Below are 21,982 nucleotides of genomic sequence, written 5' to 3' on the forward strand. Positions count from 1 at the left end.
CCGTCCTAGACTTCTACAGCAAGCCGGCGGGGAGGCAGAAGGACCTTAAGCTCTTACGCGGTCTTTCTGGCTCTGATCCTACCCTCAATTACAACTCGCTGTCCCCACAGGAAGGGTTATCCAACCACTCTACCTCCCAGGGCTCCCAGCCTGGCCCAGATCCCTGGCCCAAAGGCTCTCTGGCTGGAGACTATCTCTATATTTTTGATGGTTCAGATGAAGGGCTTTCTTTGTCCCCAGGACCAGGAGATATAGATGGCTCTTCCAAGAAACTGTCCCCACCTCCTTTGCCACCCCGAGTCTCTATCTGGGACACCCCTCCCTTGCCTCCCAGAAAGGGGTCTCCCTCATCCTCCAAGATCTCCCAGCCCAATGACGTCAACACTTTTTCTTCGGTCGAGCACCCTCCAGGCAAACTGCTAGGGCGTCGCATCCTAGAAGAGGACGAGGAGCTGGGGGGTGGGGGTCCGGGGCGCCTCCTGGGGCCTGTGGACTATGACGGTATCAATGATGCGATTACACGGCTCAACCTGAAGTCAACCTACGATGCAGAAATGTTGCGTGACACCACCAGGGGCTGGAAGGAGGGCCGGGGGCCCCTGGACTTTGGCAAGGACACTCCCGGAAAACCCGTGGCCCGGAGCAAGACCATGCCCCCTCAGGTGCCGCCCCGAACCTATGCCTCCCGCTATGCCAACCGAAAGAATACGACACCTGGCAAGAACCGCCGGATTTCCGCTGCTCCGGTGAGGACCTTGTTGTGTGCCTTCCGTTCCCCTTCGCAAGTGCCGTTTGGAAACGGAGAGGAGTCCTTTCTTCTTGTTGTTCCAGACCCCAGTCTGCTGCATACTCCCCCTGGTAGTCCTCTCCTCCCCTCTGCCTCTGTCTCCCGGCCCCTGGGCCCTGGCAGGGGAGAGGAAAAGGGACACTAGTAGAGACATGGCTCCTCTTCAGGGCTGAGTTTTGTGCCCAAACAGCCCTTGTGGGGGCAGGTGTTTTGGCATCTCGGTTCCTAGTGTGTAGTAAGGTAAGGACTGAACCAGGCTTAGGGGATTCTTTGTGACCCTGTGGCCGGATGGCCTTGGGGACTGGAGCAAGTTGCTTCTGCTTTCTGACCTGCGGTGCCCAAAATGCTGTGTGGTAATGAGGCTCAGTCACGGCATTAACCAGTGTTTCGTGCTCCCTGGTCACCAGACCCTGGTCCAGACCCCTCAACAACCCTGCCTGATAGTCCAAGGCATGCAGTTCTGGTCTCTCTTGTTTCAAAGCCTGCCGGTACTTGCTCTCTCCCTCTGTCTTTCTCTGTCTCCCTCTGTTTCCCTGTCCCTCTTTCTCTCTCCCCCACCCTCTGCCTCTGCCCCCCCCCCCGTCTCCCTCCCCCTCCCTCTGTCTCTGCCTCTCTCTCTCTCTCAGCTTCTATTTCTTTCTCTCTGTGTCTCTGCCTCTCTCTGTCTCTCTCCTTCTCTCTCTCTTACTCTGGTGAAATATACACAAGATTTACCCATCTTGGCTGATCTGAAGCATCCAGCTCGGTGACATTGACCACATTCGCATTGTTGTGCAGCCATCACCACCGTCCATCTCCTCTCACGGGGAGAATATTTAGCAAACACATGCAGGACGACAGTAATAATTTCGCTTTGACCAGCAGAGTATAAAACAGCACCGTGCCTCCATAGAAGCACAGGTGGGTTCCAGGGCAGCTTTGATCTTTTTTTCTGGCTTAAAAAAGTGTCAGCAGGGGCACGCAGGCAGCTCAGTCGGTTGAGCGTCCAACTCTTGATTTCAGCTCAGGTCTTGATCTGAGGATCGTGGGATCGAGCCCTGTGTCTGGCTCCACGCTGAGCACGGAGCCTGCTTAAGGTTCTCTCTCTCTCCCTCTGCCCCTCCCCTCCCGTTCTCACTCTCTCTCTTAATAAAAAAAAATAAAAAAAAAAAAGTCAGCAGCAGCATCTCCGTGGGTAGGACCTGGGGCCACTTTGAGTTTCACCCTTGGGTCTGGAAACCCTGGCTGCAGAGGGAGTCAAAAGTTACCTCATAACTGATGGCTTCCGTAGGAACAGCGTTCCACTTCATTCCGTCCCTGTTTCCTCCTTATCCATTGTTTAAGGGACACCGGGGCTTTCCCACCATGTGTCCCAGTAATTGGGATCCTTCACAGCCTGGGAAAAGCCACGTGGTCCTTCCTTCCTGTGCTTCTGCGAAGAGAGTCCCCCAAAGCAGGATCGGTTTCTGGGACAAGTCATGACTCTGGAGCTCAGGGCTTTTTAAGGGCCCTGCTTGAGAGGTGGGGCGGCTCCTGCTATTTATAGGGACGGGGAGATTCCTGTTCCCAGCTCTGAGTTCCTCACCCAGAGCTGGGCCTGCTCGGAGTCAGGCCGCCCGGGTAGGTGGTCACCTCTGTCGCTCCCTCTCTCTCTCTCTCTCGCCTCCCTCCACTGCCTCGTCCTTCCCCCAACCCCTGTGTGTCACCAGGGTCCTGAGAGGGAGCTTGGTGCAAAGTCTCCTTGAAGAAGCTAGTACAGAGCAAGAGGCTCTGGCCAGTTCTTAAGGGGCAAATGCGGCCCTGGGCTTCCCCACCTCAGCTCGGTGCGGGGGCTCATCCCACCGGGAGGGGGGACCCCTTGGACCCGCGGCCTATCCCACCGCCCCGCTTCCGCCGGGCTTTCAGACGGAGGGACCCTCCTTATCCCAGGCCTGTGGAGCCAGCTCTGGAAATGGGTGGCTCCAAATGCCAGCCTGGTACCCCCACTGCCAGCCTCTGCCCGGCAGACTCCCCCAGCCAGCATCGGGCGATGCCACCAGGGCCTGCCAGCAGGGCAAACGTAAGTGGCTTTTGTTTTCTTATGGAGCCAGGGAGTGGTACTGAAGGGGCATGAAAATGGCCTTCAGTAGCCACTCTGTTCTCTATCCCCCTCGCCTTCCCCTCCTCTGTCTCTCTGTCTCACTGTCTCTGTCGCTCTCGCTCTCTCACCCTCACTTTTGTGGGTTAATTGCTGACAGTGGTACTATTGTTGTGAGCGGGACACAGGCTGGAACTTGGCAGAGCAAGGGCCTCACATGCCAACTGCCCCCGCTGCCGCCCTCCCCTCCGCACCCCTCCATCCTCACCCTGGGGAGCAAGGCTAATGAGAGGGGTCACTCAGAGGAAACAATTTGGATATTCAAATGAGGAGCTCAGTTGCTGCCATCTGCCCTTAGGGGCGGGGAGGACGTGAGAAGAGCCAGTGGGAGGGTGAGAGGTGAGGCTTTGCTATGTGCACAGGCCTGAGCTCCCCGGAAGCAGCTGTTGGCAGCGGCTGCTTTACCGGATGCAGGCTGGGGCTCCATCTGAGCTGCCATTCCCATGGGGTGGCCTCCCCTGGCGGCTCTGGGCAGGCCCGTCAGGCAGAAACCTGTCATGCCCCAGCTCCCCCCCCCACCACCACTTCCTCCTCCCTGGGGCTGGGCTGCAGGCTTCTTTAGGGCTCCTCTTGGTGACTGAAAACAGCCCTGTACCGGGAGGCAGGTTGAGTCTCATCCGAGGGAGAATCCCCACCACCACACTCGGTGTTCTCTCTGATGGGAACCGGGGCCCAGGCGGGCGCCCTGACATTCCAGCCGTTCACGGCCAAAAGGCTCAGGAGCCAGGTTCTCTCCTGCTCAGAAGGCCGCTTTGATGCTTTCTTCCTCAAATAGCATTGACCGAGAAGGCACGTGGGTCTGAGTCACTGCCTCCAACTGAGTGTTCTCGGTCTCTCTCTGCTTTGGGTCCCTGGGGCTCGCTGTCGATGCCGAGGCATTTGCCCGGAGCTGGGCTTCCCCAGGCACCGTTTGGGTAACCCTCTTGCCCTGACCTCTGAGCTGGGACTGGGAAAAGGAGGCTGCCTGCAGAGCTCCCAGCCACACCCGTAGAAGCACCCCCAGAAAGCCAGCCCGGTGACCCAGCTGTGCTGTGCGCTGCCTAACCTGCTTGAGCTTATTAGACACTGCCTCCCCGGAGAGGAGGTTTGGCCACACGCTTGTCCATCCCACCCAGACTTCCAGCCTCAGCCAAGGCTTCCGGGTCTCTCAAGTAAAAAAAAAAAAAAAAAAAAAAAATAATAATAATGTTTATTTTTGAAGGAGAGATACAGAGCACAAGCAGGGGAGGGGCAGAGAAAGAGGGAGACACAGAATCCAAGGCAGGCTCCAGGCTCTGAGCTGTCAGCACAGAGCCCAATGCGGGGCTCGAACTCAAAAACCACGAGATCATGACCTGAACCGAAGTCAGAGGCTTAACCGACTGAGCCACCCAGGCACCCCTCAATTTTTTTTTAAGTTTATTTATTTTGAGAGAGAGAAAGCATGAGTGGGGGAGGGGGAGAGAGAGAGAGAGAGAGAGAACGAGAGAGAGAGAACGAACGAACCCCAAGCAGGCTCTGCACTGTCAGTGCAGAACCCAGTTCGGGACTCGAACCCATGAACCGTGAGATCATGACCAGGGCCAAAGTCAGATGCTCAACCGACTGAGCCACCCACGTGCCCCAAGGCTCCCTCTTTTCACTTGGCTCTTGGTCTCCTAGGACAGCCGATAAAGAGCTTCCTGGATTTCCCACATTTTCCTGGGGCCCTGAGTGTTCAATGCTTCAAGAGCCTTTATACCCAGAGTTTCAGGGTGCAGATCTGGAAGCAGCCCGCTGGAAGGGAAATGCCCTGAGGCAAAAGGCACTGAGTCGGCTGCTCTTCTCTTAAAGGTGGGCTCCCGGCCCCATGCTGTCACCAATGGCCATGAGTTGTTTGAGGTCTCAGAGGAGAGAGATGAGGAAGTTGCTGCGTTTTGCCACATGCTGGATATGTAAGAGTTAAAGAATGGGGTGTTGGGGAGGGCTCTGGGGGCTGGGGGTGGGGGAGGGCCAGCCCACTCAGAACTTTCTCTGGGAAGGAAGAAGAGCCACATTTAATAAATCTCAATTCATCACTATGGGGTGCTGCCTACAACAGGTGTTTGTGGGCTTTTTGAAATCTTAGAAGTTTCATATTTTGGACAAAGTTTACGAACCCTTGATCCAACAGCCACATTATCCCAAGGGCTTCAGGCTCGGTTGCCCCCAGGAGCAAATGCACCCCAGATGGAGATAAGAATATTACCTGGAGCTAACAGAGAAAGGAAATGGAGCGAGGAGAATTTTTCCCTTGAATTTAGCATGGAAAACTTTGTCACTATAGAACTGTCCCTACGCTCAGCTGGGCTTGGGAAACGTTACGTAACCGTAGCAAATGTGTCAAGAACATGGTTTCCCAGAGCTGCTTCCCCAGTGCCCCCAGCCTGGCCTGCAGACCTGGAGGGACGGAAGGGCCCTTGGCCTCAGGGTGGGAGGGTCCCAGCAGGCCTCTTCTCGACTGCTCTCTTCTGAAGGCACAGCGAGGGCCCTTCTCCCTCTCTTCCTGCACAGCCTTCGATCTGGCTCTGACATCCAAGACTACTCCCTCACCGGATATGTCTGGAGTGCTGTCACCCCCAGCCCCGAGCACCTTGGGGATGAAGTCAACCTGAAGGTGACCGTGTTGTGTGACAGCCTACGGGAGCCACTCACTTTTACCTGCAACTGTAAGTGGGGGAGGGGGTATGAGCATCCCTTGAGGTGGGGCAGGGATGACTGTGGTTTGGACCGTAGGATCCTTGGACCTCAATTCCCACCCCACCTGTGGCTCCAGTGAGGGGCAGTGGGGAGGCTCCTCTGGGGGACTGGCTCAGGGGCGACCTTTTTGGGCCCACGGTCACTTTCTCCAAGCCCGAATTATGTGTTTGCCTGCTTCATCGTGGTAGCAGTGGTGCTAGAGAATGCTTAGCCAGGAACGTGGTGGGGGGCGGCGGGGAGGTCAGGAGGGGGACCCTGAGCCCCGCCTGCCCCGGCACCCCGCCCCCCATCATGGCTCCCCTGCCCTACCCCTTCCAGGTTCTTCCACGGTAGACTTGCTCATCCACCAGACCCTGTGCTACACCCATGACGAACTGAGAGATGTGGACGTGGGGGACTTTGTGCTGAAGCCCTGTGGGCTGGAGGAGTTCCTGCAGAAGTGAGTGAATCTGGGGGGGAAGGGGGCAGGGAGCGTGGGTAGGAAATGGCACCTGCCTTCTGGGCGGTAGGGTTTTGAGGGGGCTTCCTCGGGGTGGTGCTGGGCTCACGGCCCCAGGCCGGCAGCTCCTCCCTGATCCCGCTGCTGCTTTCTGGGCACACTCGCAGCCACGTCGCACTTTCCCCAGCGCTCTGTCTTCCAGCAGGGCTGGCCTGCTTCTGAGCCAAGTCTGCTGCGGAAAGAGCTTGGAGCTGGAAGCAGGCAAAGACTAGGTCATATCTGCTTGCAGACGTCTGCGTGTGGAGAGAGGCGTGCGGGGGGCTGCTCTTAGGTTGTGCGGTCTCTTTACGGTAGATGGAGGACTGGGCAGAAGTGCCCTTGTGGAACCTGGGGGAGAAATTACAGTTGCTTCCTCCTCGCCCTGCCCCTGCCAACGAGCCTTTCCCCCTTGGCATGTGCAGCTGGTTATCCTCCTCACCAGAGGCTCGCCTCCAGCTCCTCTCCATCCAGTGCCCCCTGCAGCAGGCGGCCTCCCTGGAAAGTCTGATGTGGACCAGCTGCAGCCATCCCCTTCCGCTGCCCCGGGGCTCTGGGTGCCCCGGGCGGGAGGAGAGGGTGTGCACCCTTCAGATGGTGCTGTAACATCGGCCGGAAGGCAGCAGATAAGGAAAACAGAGATCTGCTTTCCTCCCCAAGCTTCTGGGGGTGCCCACTGTCCAGTACCCCTGACCGCTTGGAGAAAGCCCCCTGGCCAGTACCCCTGACCGCTTGGAGAAAGCAAGCGTCAGCAGTGGGAAGGGAGGGGCCCGGATGTCAGCTCTTAGTGCCACCACTTGTACGCTCTCTCTCTCTCCTACATCCAGGTCTAGATGCAACGGTGCTTGACCAATGACTAGAGCAGTCCTTGGCTGGTTTCTCCCACCTTGAGAATATTGGGGGACCTTTCTGGAACACTGAGGGAAAGCAGGGGCAGGGCCCTGCATGGCGCAACTCCAGGAACACTGTTCAAGTGTGTTCCATGGGCACTTGCTTTCCCTAGAAGAATAAGAAGGGGTCCCAGACTCAGGGTCTCCTGGCAGAGAGCACCCCAGGCACTGTCGTAAGGGACAAGGGACATCATGGATCACACCGATCTGGCTGGTTTGGGTTCTAGCTTGCCACCTACTAGTTGTAAGACCCTGATCCTCAATTTCTTCCCTTAAATGTGATAAGGACTGAGTGTGAGAATGACCCAAGGAGCAGGGAAGGACCAGCCCAAAGACCGGAAAGCGTGAGGATTCAGATCAGCTGAATACTCTTATTTCCCCTGCAGTTCGCCTAGTCCTTGAGCCCTCAGGGCTGAAGGTGGTAGATAAGCTGTGAGGTTCTGACTTCCTGTCAGGACCTAGCTGGAGTGTTCAGTGTGATGGGTGGGTGGATGGGTGGTCCTGGGGTCACGCCCCTCCCACTCTTAACTTGAATGCATCCAGAGGAAGGCCTTCCACAGAGAAGGTCAGTCAAGTCCCCAGAGGAGCCCAGTGTCCTTGACTCTTGTTCGAGGAGCCCCCCCCCCCTTTTCCACTGAGGCTCTTTCTTCCCCACCCAACAGAAAAGCCTAGAAGACCCTGAGCACAAGACACTGCCTTGGGTGGGGGTGAAGACACTTTGGGGGTTCCAGAAAGTGGCTAGCTCCCAAGGAAGCCCTGTGGTTTCCTACCCTTGCCGAGCAGGGCCTGATGTAAAGGGGGCGTGGTGGGTCCAGGATGCAGGCTGCTCTCAGATAAGAACCTTGAGACAGTCCCAGGGGAGGGCTGGGTTTCCTGCCACCTCCCCCATCCCCAACCACACTCTTCCTTCCTCCAAGGGCACTCCCTCCAGACCTGCCCCCTGCCCAGCCTCTCCACCCCCAGGGTTTAGCCACGGCTCAGCCTTGGCAGGTTGGGGCCTGGATCCGAGGCTTGGCCCCTCAGGATGTGGAGAACCCCTTAAGTCCTAGCTGGACCCAGACTGGTCTCTCAGGCTGGCACCGCTTAGGCTTCTGCACATACTCCTCCCCTTTGCTCCTCTCCTCTCCCCTCCATTTCTGGCCTAGATTCCCAGCTCTGCTGAGGAAGGAAGTCCCTTTCCGGCTTCTGTTACCCAGCTGCTGGGACCCGGCCCAGGCCTGCAGGGCTGGCCTGCGGGACACTCATTCTGCCCCTTCTCTTGGGTTTCCTTTCTGACTACTGTGTGATTTGGGAGGGAGGAAAAGGCTGGGTCATGGAAGGACTCCTAGGCCTTCTCTGAAACTTGGGTAGACACGGTCTCACTTGTTGTTGCTTGAGCAGTGAATGGCCTGCAGGTGGGTGTTTATCAGGAAGTCTATAGAGATTTGTGTTGTTATTCACAGTCAAGCAGGACCCATGGAGGAAGGGGAGAAGCAGACTTCTTAGGGTTTAGGAATAACAGACCTGGAATCTTGGTAGGTTTGTTTGGTTGGCCTTAGCACCCCAGTCACTGATGGCAGGGGGTGGGAGCCTCAGGACCACAGTGTGGGGAGAGTGTCAATCAGTGAGCTCCACACCTGAGCACAGGTGACATTCAAAGTGTCCTATATACCAAAGCCAAGAGAATGGGACTTAATCACTGCCCCCTCCCTCCGAGAAGTCTCTGTTCCCCACTCCTTCCAGAAGGTCCCGCCCCTGGAGTGATCGGTGATGATGATCCAGGTAATAAATGCCTAAGAAAATCAAAGTTTGTACAGACCAAGGTTAAGTATGTTAGGTGGCTTTTTTTTTAGACAGACCTCTGAGCTCTGCTCTGACAGTTTCCAGGAGCCCAAGTACCCTTCCCTGCCTACACCCTCTTATTTCTCTCTTCCCAAGGCCAAGGTATGCATCTCCCTTCCCACTGCATCCCCAGGGTGCTAATGGTCTTGTTCCCCTGTCCCACCAGCAAGCATGCCCTGGGCAGCCATGAGTACATTCAGTACTGCCGCAAGTTTGACATCGACATTCGACTACAGCTGATGGAGCAGAAAGCTGTACGCAGTGACCTGGCCCGGACGGTTCGTGTGGGGGCGTAGCAGACAGCTGCCTGGGGATGGGGAGGTAGAGGGGGCAGGAGGTGATGCGGAACACAGTCAGTGGGAGTAGGGGAGGAGCTCTGGGTGGAGGTTAGGGTACCACTCCTCTCTGAATAGGCCACTTCTCCCATCCAAGTACTAACCAGGCCCGACCCTGCTTAGCTTCCAAGATCAGACGAGATCGGGCACGTTCAGGGTGGTATGGCCGTAGACTGAATAGGCCACTTCTTACATAGGTGAATGATGACCAGAGCCCCTCCACCTTGAACTACCTCGTCCATCTGCAAGAGAGGCCAGTCAAACAGACCATCAGCAGGTGAGAGTGGGTGCCATCTTGGATGTGGGCTAAGCAGGAACTGTGAGGGGACCCCAAGAGATAACCTTGCTTACCTTTCTACCAGGGGTTCTTACAGGTGTCAGGGATGAGACCCAAGAGTATCGTAGGAGAAGGTCCCCACTCTAGGGTGTGTTACATCTTGTCCCTCTAGTACTTTGCCATCACTCTCCAGGTGAGGGGTGGCGAAGCAGAAAAGACTCACCATCCTTCAGTCTTCATGAGGCTTATGGAAAAGAGTGGGAACCCCTTTAAACTAGAGTCTGAAGCCTGAGTTGTGGGAAGGGAGGGAGAGAAGAGGTCTTCCATACACCGGGTCTGTCCTGACCTCTCCTGTGACTTTTCCCTGTCCCCAACTCCCCAGGCAGGCCCTGAGTCTTCTGTTCGACACATACCACAACGAAGTTGATGCTTTCCTGCTGGCTGATGTGAGTATAAATCCCGGGGCTGGCCCAGCTGCCCAAAGCTCCTCCCCTCCTTTCCCAAAGTCCTCCTGGGTTCCTCCAGCCCTAATGGGATCTGGAGCAGACACTGAAAATCTGTCAGCAGGGCACTTCTTGCCATTCCCCCAGCCCCTGGGCAAACCAAGACCGCTGGCTGTTGGGCAGCTGGCAAGTGTGTTTACAGGGGTTCTGCTCCCCTGTAGGAATAGGCCAAGAACCGTGCCCTGATCCCTGTCTCTGGAGTAGCGTCTCCAGGGCTAAGGGGCATAGAGTTGTCAGCTGCTGTACTTGAATGTGCACCGGAGTGTACTTCCTGTGAGCAATGCTCAGGAACCTCAGATTTGAGACAGTCTGATGTGCTGGTGTCGCAGGTAGAAAACTATCAGGAGGTGAAGGGTCTCAAAGGTAGGGTAGGGCCAGGATTCTCCTCACTTGGATTCTCATGGAGTTTTAACCCTTAAAATCGTGAGAACAAACATCTGCCCCAAATGTCATGGAGCTTAAAAACAAAACAAAACAGGGGTGCCTGGCTGGCTCAGTCGGTTGAGCAACCGACTTCGGCTCAGGTCACGATCTCGCAGCTCGTGAGTTCGAGCCCCGTGTCGGCCTCTGTGCTGACAGCTCAGAGCCTGGAGCCCGCTTCAGATTCTACGTCTCCCCCTCTCTCTACCCCTCCCCTGCTCACGCTCTGTGTCGCTCTGTCTCTCAGTAATAAATAAATGTTAAAAAAATTAAAAAACAAAACAAAAAACAGACAACGATCTTCACAACCAATCCCTGTTTCATTGATCCAGTTAATAGTGGACCTCGGACTCTTCGTTTTGGGGGAGTTGAGCATTCCATCTAGCTCCGTCCTCTACCCACCACCAGGATCCCTTCTCTATCAACCTCTGCTCGAACATTTACTGTGATGAGGGCAAAGGTCTCTGAACACCTCTTGTGTACCAGTCTGGTCCTACCTTAGTGGCCGCTATGGGTAGAGAAGCCTAAGGATCATCTTAGCCTTCGGGGAGTTTGTGTTCCTGCTAGAAAAATGGAATAGTGGGGCGCCTGGGTGGCTCAGTGGGTTAAGTGTCCGACTTCAGCTCAGGTCACGATCTCGCGGTGCGTGAGTTGGAGTCCTGTCCTCTGAGCTGCGGGTTCTGTGTGTGTGTCTCTCTCTCTCTGCCCCTCCCCACTCACTCGCTGTCTCTCTCTCTCTCCCTCTCTCTCAAAAATAAATAACCGTTTAAAAAAATTTAAAAAAAAGGAAATAGTAATATAAAACTATTTGTTGGGGCACCTGGGTGGCTCACTTAGTTGAGTGTCCGACTTCGGCTCAGGTCATAATCTCACGGTTCATGAGTTCAAGCTCCAAGTCGGGCTCGCTGCTATTAGCTCAGAGCCTGCTTGGATCCTCTGTCTCCACCTCTCTCTGCGCCCCCCTGCTTGCACGCTCGGGCGCGCGCGTGCTCTCTCTCTCTCTCTCTCTCTCTCTCTCTCTCTCTCTCTCTCTCTCAAAAATAAATAAGCCTGTTAAAAAACTGTAAAGCTATTGGTAGACAAAACAGGATGGTAATGAATTCCTCAAGGGCTCTTGGAGAGTGATAGGAGGACCGACCAAGGAGGACTCTGGGAAGGAGGCTGATTTTCGCTGGTCGGTGACTTGAACTTATGCAGGTAATCAGGGCAGGATAAGTGAGGGGATTCCCAGTGAGGAGACTGCGGGAGCCCAGGTGCAGAGAGGAGCACAGGGGCATGGCCTGTCTGTGGCGCTGAGATGAGATCCCCCGGAAGCTCTAGGGGACAGCGTGAGACATAGGCTGCATAGGCAAAGGGGCCTGAATATGGTCCCTGGCTTCCTTGCTGTTTCCTATGGATTGGTTTTATTAAAACTGCATGTCTCTGGGGGATGTGTTTGTGTTACGTGTTTATATAGTAGCTGCCAGAGGGGATCTGGGAATAAGAGGCCGTTCAGGGAGGGTGGCTGGAAGAAGCTGGGAGTGTGGGCGTGGCTCACTTAATTCAACAGGATTGACAGTTCGCTAACTCCGGATGTTTGAAAATAAAGCATGGGAGTCCACTAGTTACTCCTGAGGGTCGTGAACCCCCGCTCCTCCCAATCCATTCCCCTCAACAGGATGGGTGCTGGGGTGCTCGCCTGCCAGCCTCACTGGGCCGCCTCCCACAGGGGGACTTCCCACTGAAGGCCGACAGGGTGGTCCAGTCCGTCAAGGCCATCTGCAACGCCCTAGCCGCCGTAGAGACCCCTGAGATCACCAACGCCCTCAACCAGCTGCCCCCCTGCCCCTCCCGCATGCAGCCTAAAATTCAGAAGGTAACGGGGACCCAGAGTGTGGGGAACGAGGAGAGCAGTATTCACAAGTAACGAGGTGATTAGGTGCCCACTTACTAAAAAGGTCTTCTCTCCACCTCCATCTTTCATGTTTGTAGTTGAGCCACATGAGTTCTTGTATCCCTTCTTCCTGAAGGTGAGGGTGGGCTAGGGTCTGCCCCCCGGATTAACTGCCAGGAGCTCAGCCCAAAGGCTTTATTCATAATCACCCAGGCGTCGCCTGGCACTTTGCATACCCGCCAGGGTGCAAAACCCAAACCTTCCCCTGGCTTCTTCCTGGCTTTCTTCTTTCTGGCTTCTTCCTGGCTCCACGACTCCCCACTGGGGGCCCTGTGCCTCGCAGACAGGCACTGTGAACTGGAGTGGAGCAGCCTGAGGGTTGGAGTGTCTCGTTTGGGTGGATTTTATCCTCGGCCTGGCTCACTCTGTCCGTCGCATGGCTCTGGTACAAACCATGACGCTGTCTCCCCCGGGGAGTCTCTGCTCCTCCAATTACAGTCCAGTCCCGTCCAGATGAGCACAGCTGTTGAAAAGCCCTTCTTCCAGCTGTGCCGGAAAAGGCCACAGCCCTGAAGCTCCCCTCCCTCTCCTTTTCCCCAATAGGATCCCAGTGTCTTGGCTGTGAGGGAAAACCGAGGTAAGGGAACTGTTCTCTGTCTTCATTCAGTAGGGGTGGCTGAAAACAAGGCGCTGCCCAGATTCCTTTTTCTCCCTTGGTCCCCTTGATTTATGTGTCCAGATCTGCCTCTGTGTGTGTGTGCGTGTGTGTGTGTGTGTGTGTGTGTGTGTGTGTTCCAGCTGGAGAGCACATTTCTTTCCACAAGATGTTTCCTCGTTATTTTTACTAGTTATTCCTGTGGTGTCCCTGGGAGATGGTGGTGAGGATAGGATGAGGCAAAGTTAGCCCTGGGCTCCCGATGAGAGAACTCTCACTTGGGTTGGTTGCCATTATTCTCCATAACTCTTGCCTTTGGAACTCAGAATGGAGGGGCGCGGGGGGGAGGGGGGTAATAAGGAATTTTTTACCTGGAGTCTTTCAAGTCCGTATCTCCGGGATTCTTGGTCAATGATTCCCAGTCTTTTGGATTTCATGAACTAATAACGTGTCCCACAAAGCACTGTTTTGGGGACCAACGTAGAAGCTGTCAGCTTTTATTTTGCCAGGCAACGACTTTTAAAGTTGTCGGCAATAATCATTCCTGCTATTTCCCAGAAGAAAGGACATTTAACACAAAATAAGTAGCAATACGTAAAAATAAGGAGAAGGTTTGACATTGAGCATCATTTTATGAGAAGCTCCTGCTTTTTTCCTCTCATTTCACCACGGATGGGTGAACCTTGTCAGGGCTGTTAGAAACCGACTGGCATTTGGGGGCTACCTAGCCAGTGCCATGGCAACAAGATGGGGCTTGTTGAGGCCTCGTGACCTTTCCTTCTGACCCCTTCCTTTCACAGAGAAGGTCGTGGAAGCTCTAACAGCTGCCATCTTGGATCTGGTAGAGCTCTACTGCAGCACTTTCAATGCCGACTTCCAGACAGCCGTGCCCGGGAGCCGCAAGCACGATCTGGTCCAGGAGGCCTGCCACTTCACCGGGCCCCTGGCCTTCACCGTCTATGCCACCCACCGCATCCCCATCACCTGGGCCACCAGGTGAGCCCAGCGGGCTGAGTTTGACTTGCAGGTGGCTTCTCCCGTCTGCTCGCATCCTGAGTTTATGGTCTGAGGCATGTGGTGCACCTCGGCTGAGCGGGGTGTGGGTTGGGACATCCCCAGGAGAGACAGAGGTCCCCCAGTGGGGGTGTGGAGAAGAGGCTGCAGCAAGATGGATTGAGATGGACCCGATCCTGCTGTGCCCGCTCTTTGCTGGTTGGTGCTGGTTGCATCGGCATCCCTGCCCCCCATTTATCCAAGGCCAGCTGATGGAGACACTGCGACAGATGGCCGCTTCCCAGATAGAGTGCATGCCCCAAGGCCAATGACTGCACTCCCTTGCAGATGCACAATGGGAGGGGGTGGGGAGGTGGGAGATGACCCTTTGTGGGGAGTTCCCTAGGCCTGCAGGGGTGGGTGGAGGGGGACGTTCTTGTGGTAATCCTCAGCTCCTCTGCCCGGTCCCCTGCATCCAGGGCCTAGGGGAAAAGGCATTTGGCTCCACCCCCACCCTTTCCGGACCCCCCTCCCTCTCCCTTCCCCCTCTCTCTTTGTTCCTCACTTAATGTATTCCTCTGGGCGATTGGCGAAGAACAAAGGAGGCAGCCTGGGAAACCAGGGCCTTCTCTGACCTCTTCTGTCAGGCACCTGTCACGAGCCACAGGGACCCCCATGTGTTGGCATTCACTTCGGCATATGTCGATTTCATCCCCCACCCTGGTCACCTGCGCATGCGCCTCTGTGCGCAGACACCCCATGGGCTGCATCCGACTGTAAGGAGGAGGCTGCACGGCTAGTCCCCATAAAGAAGGGAGGAAAACCGAGGGCCCAGCGTGGAGCCTGAAGCTGGGCGGAGGGACCCAGATCGAGTTGCTTCTCCTGGAGCACGCTTTCGCAAATCCAATTTGGCTGTCCTGTCCCGTGACCCCAGGGGCCAGGGAGGAGTTTTAGCAGGAGAAATGGAGCTTGGCAGAGGTCGGGTGACTTAGATGGGGTTTGGGAGCTGAGTGTCCTTGCTCTCTTTCTGTTGCAGCTATGAAGATTTCTACCTCTCCTGCTCCCTCAGCCATGGCGGGAGGGAACTGTGCAGCCCCCTGCACACGCGAAGGGCTCACTTCTCCAAGTACCTCTTCCACCTCATCATCTGGGACCAGCAGTAAGCCCACCCCCCACCCCCCAGACCCCAGGGCCGGGGCCCCTGCAGACCCACACAGCCTCCTGCATGTCCCCACCTCGCCCCGCCCCTACCCCCTGCATTAGACCAGGCTCCATCACTAACCCTACCCAAACAAGTCCGGCAGCCTCTCCACTCCCCAAACCTTTATTATTTTTTAATGTTTATTTTTGAGAAAGGGAGAGCACGAGCGGGAGAGGGGCAGAGAGAGAGAGGGACAGGATCCCAAGCAAGCCCACGTGTGGGGCTCGAACTCACCAACTGGGATCATGACCTGAGCGGACGAGTGAAGTCCCACACTTAACCGACTGAGCCACCTGGGGCGCCCTTACTTCCTTAACCTTTAAGTGGGGACACCTATCATTTCTACCTCTCAAGTTGTTATGAGACTCCAATGAGAAATATCCACAAGGACTCTCTCTGTACACCATAAAGGATCATATACAAGTTTAGTAGCTTTAATAATAATTGGTTGTCTTGACCTTGTCTCCCTTAAAAGGTTTAACTAGTCTGAGGGATTCTCATCCTCTTCCTTCTTCCCAAAGTTTTCATAGAATGCGGAGCGGGGCCTGTGCTTTCTTCCTCCGAGATAGGAAAGGAAAGGTCGTCCAGAAGAAAGAATAATGGCCTGGGAGCCACAGGAATAAAGCTCTATTTCTAGATCTGTCTCTAGACCTATGTTCCCTTTTGCCTCTCTGTGCCTCAAACTGTAAAGTGGGGACATGTGTCTAATTCAGAGGCAGTTGTGGCATTGAAATGAGATAGGTTATATATATAACTATGAAACCACAAGCACAAAATAGTATTAATCAGCATTTATTAACAGTAATTTGCTATTGGGATGTCAGGCGTCAGCCAAGCAAAGCAAGAAGGAAATGGAGATGAGCGGCCTTGAATGGTACTCTGCAGGTGTCTGGCTGCCCCCTGCCTTTTCTGTGCTGCGCACCCCCCCCAACCGCTGTCAGAAAGCCCCTTGTTTGCTGCCCCCCCCCCCCGTCAGCGTCACTTCCCCAGACTGACTGTGTGTCAGTCCTTATTTGCAGAGCAGAACTGGAACTTCAATATTTGGAGTGCAGATCAAAGACTGAATGGGGTCCTTGGGGAGGCCAAGGTTGCCAAAATAGGTCGATGGAGAGCCTGTGCAAACCCCGGGAGAGGAAGGTTATTGTACAGGTGAACAGCTTGGGGGGGCAGACCCCTTCTTCTGTCTTCACACATGTGGAATTTAGAGAGCAAAAAAAGTATAAATAAAGCTTTAATCAAACACCTGCCAGGGCAGGAGAGACTCCTTGGAGGCAGGGGATGGCTGCCTTAAAAGGCTTTGGACTTTTCCGCTTCCCTCCCTCTGGCCTCAGTTACTACCGCTGCCCAGAGAGTTATGCTATACGGTGCTCCAGTCTGGGCAGACCCCACAAAATTGCCGTTAGACCCAGGAGTGGAGGCATCTTGGCCTCTCCGACCTCAGCCTGCCTACTCGGTGGGCCTCCTTTCGCTCCCTGTCTTGGATTCAGCCTCGAATCCCAAAGGGCTGGTTGCTGCCTATAGCCTTTTCCTCTCAGCACTCCTCACCCACGTGCCCCATGGAGACTCTTCGCACTTTCCTGGTCAAGATCAAGGCATTTGGGAGAAGACGCTACAGTGTAGGGTTCAAAGCACAGGCGTGGGCGCACTCACCCTTTCTTACTGTAGGTGGAAACTTGGGCATAATAGAGCTTACCTTACAGGGCTGTTTGAGACCCTTTGGGACATTGCAAGCGTGTGGCACCATACCTAGCACGTGATAAAAGCTTTCTTCTTCTCTGTTGTCATCTTTGTAGCTGAGGAAACCTTCTCCATTCTGGTTTCCCTGTTGCAAGTGACTTACACAGTGACTGATAAACAGAGGTATCTGTGCATGCAAATCCTGTCTGCGTGGCCCAGTTCCAGGGCAGAAGCCTCAGGTCACATAGCAAAAAGCACACAACGTAGACAGCCATCACACAAGGGAAACTGTGTTCTCCTCTCCACTGATGAGGAAACAGGTGCAGAGATGTGAGGCGTTCCAAGGTTGCAAGTGGCAAAACCAGGACTGGAACCGGCACATCCCAGGAGCCCTTCCTGGAGGAGGCAGCCCTTGTGATGTGATGTTGAGGAAGGGCTGCAGAGGGAGGGAGAGGGCTTTCTCCGGCAGGGAGGAGGTGCAGGCTGCAGTCTGTACTGGTTATCCTGACCCGCCCCAGATGACAGTCGTGGGAGAGGTCTGGGAATGCCAGGCAGACTCCAGCACTGAGGAGAAGGGGACTCTGGCTGGTTCTAGGGCTCGGGGCTTTGGTGTCTTCACTCCCCTTTGCCTCCAGAGGCAAAGCTGGAAGCCTCTTCTCGGGCTGACGAGAGAGGGGTCGGGGCCAGCCCCCTCTCCACTTTGCTGTGGGATCAGCTGACTCCTGTAGCAGCAGCACAGGGATCAGCTAACTCTCAAAATAGGCCCAGCAGTCGCACTCTGCCTGGCCTCCCCCCCCCCTCCCCAAGCCCGGCCTGGCGTGGCTGCTGATGGGGCCCTAATTATAGCTGCGGGCCCCCGAGTACAGGCAGCTGGGGCAGAGCAGGGCTCTGCCAGTCTTTGGTGGGTGGGAGGGAGTGCCTCACTTAGGTGGAGATTTTCCTGCAGGAGTGAGGGGTAGCAGTGGAGGGAGGCTGCTTGATCAGGAAACTGCGACCCTGGGTTGGCCGCCCTGCCTCTGTGCCCTCTGGCTGGCGGGGAGGGCGTGACAGTATGGACTTTGGCCCAGGGACAGCTTCCCCAAAAGGTAACGTGGGTCCTCCCTCGCTTTCTACAGCTTCCCTCCTCTCTCTATCTCACTCCACCCTGGCTCCTTATCCTGAAGTTGGAGGGAGTGGCTGGGCATGATTCCGGGACCGGGGCCACCCCCGGAGAGCACTTCTGGACTTGGGTAGTGGCAAGGCTTATGTGGCTTAGTTCTTATCTCTGGCCACTTTGCTTCCTCTGCCCCAGGGACTTTGGGAAGCCTCTTCTCTTTATCCCTTTGGCTTTGAAAATGTTTTGGGGTGAGAACAAACCATCTGGTGCCCTGGGGGTTGGGAGAAGAGGGGACAGGAGAGGACAGACATGTGGGACGACTGTCTGGAGGAGGGTGACCTGAGGGCAAAGAACACACGGCTGCTTCTTCCTGGTTGCTTTCAGCCTGGGGAGTGGGGGAGGGATGAGGATTGTTCAGTGCAGAAGGATTCTCAAAAGGAGCAGCTTCTTGGTGACCCTCTGCAGAAATTCTAAAACAAAGGAAGGAGTATGGCTCATAGTATGGAACCTGCAATCACCTGTACTCTGAGGTGGCTCTGGCTACCCAAGTTCTGTCTGGTCACCATGGGGAGCCTCAGAATCAGGATGTCAGCGTCACTGTACTGAGAGGCTGCAAAAAGCAGCATACTGTGCTTCTGGGAGCACCCCGTAGGGGTTTTGCCTCTGGTTCAGGACCCGTCCTGGTTCCGCAAGGCTTCCCCAGGGAGCACGTCTGATATCCCAAGAGACAGGTCAAGTTCTCGGCCTCCACTTGACTTCCTGGGCCACCTGTCCTTTGAAGCCCCAGGATGGCACCTCCTGATTTGGTTTCCTGTTCTCCCTAGGATCTGCTTCCCTGTGCAGGTGAACCGGCTGCCTCGGGAGACCCTGCTGTGTGCCACGCTCTATGCTCTGCCCATCCCCCTGCCTGGGAGCTCCTCTGAGGCCAATAAGCAGCGGCGTGTGCCCGAAGCCCTGGGCTGGGTCACTACCCCACTCTTCAATTTCAGGCAGTACGTGGTTTTCAGGGCAGCGGCATTTTTGGCCTTGGAAAGGAAGGAGGGGGATAGAGAGAGGGGCTGCACTGACCAATGCCCCTTGGGAGGGTTGGCCACTTGGGGCTCACCAACAGAGCCCAAAGGGCCGTGGCCCTGGTGGAGGGGACCAAGGCACGGGACTAGAGACCAGGACAGTTCATGTAACCAAGAGCTTTCTGGGCAGGACTTGGTGGCACAGGAGGTGGCATGGAAATGTAGTGCTCCAGTAATGTGTTATCCGGCTCTGTCATTGGAGGGGCCTTAGAGGTCATCTAGTCGAGCTCTCTGCTTCATGGGGCATCCCAACTACCAGGTCATCCAGAGGCTTCCTGGAAGGGGTGTGCTTTTTTAGGACCTAGAAGAAGGAAAAGCCTATGGTCTTAAGGGGAGAACGACAGAAAGGAGTTGGGTGATAGCTTCAAAGGCAGATTTTTGGATGGGGGAGCAGGAGGAAAACCACCTCCTTTGCCATTGCATTTGTTGGCTTATCCCCCCCTCCATCCTCCCTAGAGTCCTGACCTGTGGTCGGAAGCTTCTGGGCTTATGGCCAGCAACACAGGAAAACCCCAGTGCCCGTTGGAGCGCGCCTAATTTCCACCAGCCAGATAGCGTCATCCTGCAGGTGAGACTCCAGCCCCGGGGCCCTCTGTCCTACCCACTGCTCAGGACTGCTCAAGAGTCAGCTCCATATTTTCTACCTTCAGGTTTGGGCTAGAACGGTAAGAGAAAGAACTGGGCCATTGGGCACAGGATGGCGATACGATCAAAGCAGCTGGGTGAATGTGGTTGGACCGGCAGTCCCGGAGTGGGAGAGTTCTGTGGAATCTGTGTGCCGTCTCCTGAAGGTCAACTTGGACTTCAAGGAGCCTGAAGGCAGGGGCCTGAGCACCCACCCCCAGCCAGAGCTCAGTGTTGAACCCTCATGTTGCTGAGTCTGTTAAATCTGAGCTGTTCCCCCTTGGAGCCTGAGGGGAAGCCCTCCGGGAGTCCCTCAGTGCTCTACGGGATAGACCCATTCTCTGTGGAGAGGAGGAGGGGGTGGTTAAGCCCAAAGCCTATTTACCGGCTTCTGGCTCCCTTTTATGATCACGAGATGCTTTGTTTGGTATGGAATATGGAACATCAAAGTGGATATAGAATGAAATAGAATGATAGAGAGTGGAAGCTCCAGAGGCAGGCATCTTTGTCTATCTTAACTAACTGTACTCTGTACTCAATGCCCAGGACCTAGAACAGTGCTTGGCACATATCAGGGGTCAATAAACATCTGTCGAAGGAGGGAACGTAGAACTCTTTTTGAGAACCGGCTCACTCAGCTCTGATACCCAGTTTCGGAGGATGGACACCGGGTAGCATAGAGCAAGGGGACTCAGGATCACAGGGTTTAGAGTTGGTAGGGTCCTCACCGGGCGTGTGGTCCCACCTCCCATCAGGCAGCAGTGTGGTTCCAGGGCTCCTGAAGGCTCCCTAGCGTTGGCTTGGAGGCTCCCGCTGGCTCAACCTGGTGACAGTTCTGTTCAAAGTTCTGGTCTGGGGCCGGTCCACCCCCCCCCCCCCCCCCCCACGGATACATCTCAGCCCACCCTCTTTCTCAGTTTCCCATTTTTCTCCCTCTCTCTGTTTTCTCACTGTTTTGCCGGAAGGGACTTTAAGGACCGCCAAGTCCATCAGCATTATTTTATAGACAAAGAACCTGCAGGGAAGGGGAGGTGGGGGAGAAGGGCAGGACCCCCCGTGTGCAACAGAGAAGCTGGAGACCCGGGAGGTGGCATTCCTCACTCACCTGCCTGTCCTCTCTCCTCGCTTCTCTGTTGCCATCTTCCAGATTGACTTCCCCACCTCAGCCTTCGACATCAAGTTCACCAGCCCCCCTGGAGACAAGTTCAGCCCCCGCTATGAGTTTGGCAGCCTCCGGGAGGAAGACCAGCGTGTGCTTAAGAACATCATGCAGAAGGAGTCCTTGTACTGGTGGGTCCTGGGGTCTTCCCCATGTGTGGCTCAGGCTCTGTTCTATCCGACCTCTCACCTGCCAGCTCAGGTTCCTGCCTTGGGAGCGGAGGTGGAATGGAGTGGGCGTTGCCCCTGGGCAGGAAGCAGGAGGGGGAGGGCTCTGCTGAGGGCAATCTCCAGGCTTTTTTTCATGAGCTGACACTAGGCAGAATGGAGAGGCCAGGGTCAGGAAATTAGATCTAGGAATGCCCATCCCCACCGTGGGGGCCTGGCTCAGACTCAGTCCTCTGGCCCAGAGGACCAGAGCTTTCCCCACGCCCCAGATATGCTGTCTACTACCTGTTGTATCCATGGGGGCAGCTGGCTCCCGCCCTCACCACCCTGCCTCCTCCTGCCCCTTCCACACCCACAGCCTTTGCATTTCTCTGGCCCTGCCACTTTCCAAAAAGGATCGGGTGTCAGGGCAAGCTGGCAGCTCTCAGGGGTGAGTGAGTCCAAGCTGATGTCATCCCTGGGGCTGCTTTTCTCACTAGGATTGGAGGGGGTCGGGTGAGGAACCCAGAGCTGGATTTGCTGGTAGGATGGGGCTCCCGCCCTGCCTGCTCTCCCCGTGTACCTCTCTGGCTCCTGCATGGCCCTAAGGCATGTCTGTAGGGGGAGGGTCGGGGGACAAGGAGACAGGGCTCATCTCATGTCCCACCCAGGGAGCCAGAGTAGCTGAGTGACTAGGGACCCTCCCCACCCCCACTCCTCTGCTGACCCCTTGCTTCATTAGCCCCTCTGCTCCTTTCTCCCATTAGACACCTGATCTCAGGCAAGGCTTAATTAGCTGTGGGTTCTATCAAACCTCCAGCTGGCCCCAGGAAAGCCCCAGAGGCTTCACAGCCATCCAGACCCTGACGTGTGGGGACCACTGCCCTCTGGTGGCTCAACTTGGGAGTGATGTTCTAAGGGCATCCACAGGAGGGGTAGCAAATTTGGTGCCCTTGGCCTTTTTGTCTGTCTGACTGAGAGACGTCCCGAAATGTCAGGATCAAAGATCCTGGCCCCAGTTCCCAATCTTTGCTTCACGCATTGCAATCACCCTAGGGATCTCTTGAAATGTTATTTATTTATTTATTTATTTTCGAGAGAGACAGACAGAACGTGAGCGGGGCAGGGGCAGAGAGAGAGGGAGAGCGAGAATCCCAAGCAGGCTCC

General features: G+C 55.5%; 1 protein-coding gene across 5 annotated transcripts in view; it reads left to right on the forward strand.

The window, feature by feature from the left end:
* The window catches only part of PIK3C2B (phosphatidylinositol-4-phosphate 3-kinase catalytic subunit type 2 beta), a 66,122-nt gene that overhangs the window by 23,008 nt on the left and 21,132 nt on the right, over positions 1-21,982 (forward strand). For 2 of the 5 annotated variants that reach the window (XM_053909020.1, XM_053909019.1), the window contains 14 exons: positions 1-746; positions 4,716-4,816; positions 5,415-5,569; positions 5,919-6,039; positions 8,953-9,064; positions 9,319-9,398; positions 9,781-9,844; positions 12,030-12,176; positions 12,798-12,831; positions 13,650-13,845; positions 14,879-15,001; positions 18,641-18,808; positions 19,343-19,454; positions 20,658-20,800. The exon at positions 1-746 is cut by the window's left edge and continues 275 nt beyond it. In XM_053909020.1, coding sequence (XP_053764995.1) covers positions 1-746; positions 4,716-4,816; positions 5,415-5,569; positions 5,919-6,039; positions 8,953-9,064; positions 9,319-9,398; positions 9,781-9,844; positions 12,030-12,176; positions 12,798-12,831; positions 13,650-13,845; positions 14,879-15,001; positions 18,641-18,808; positions 19,343-19,454; positions 20,658-20,800 — 2,302 coding nt within the window. Of the gene's footprint in view, positions 747-2,514; positions 2,826-4,715; positions 4,817-5,377; positions 5,570-5,918; positions 6,040-8,952; positions 9,065-9,318; positions 9,399-9,780; positions 9,845-12,029; positions 12,177-12,797; positions 12,832-13,649; positions 13,846-14,878; positions 15,002-18,640; positions 18,809-19,342; positions 19,455-20,657; positions 20,801-21,982 lie in introns of those variants that run through there. The other 3 variants (XM_053909023.1, XM_053909022.1, XM_053909021.1) reach the window with 3 other exon arrangements.

This window comes from Panthera pardus, unplaced genomic scaffold (genome assembly GCF_024362965.1).
Source record: "Panthera pardus isolate Hobbes unplaced genomic scaffold, ASM2436296v1 HiC_scaffold_21, whole genome shotgun sequence".
Taxonomy (NCBI): domain Eukaryota; kingdom Metazoa; phylum Chordata; class Mammalia; order Carnivora; family Felidae; genus Panthera; species Panthera pardus.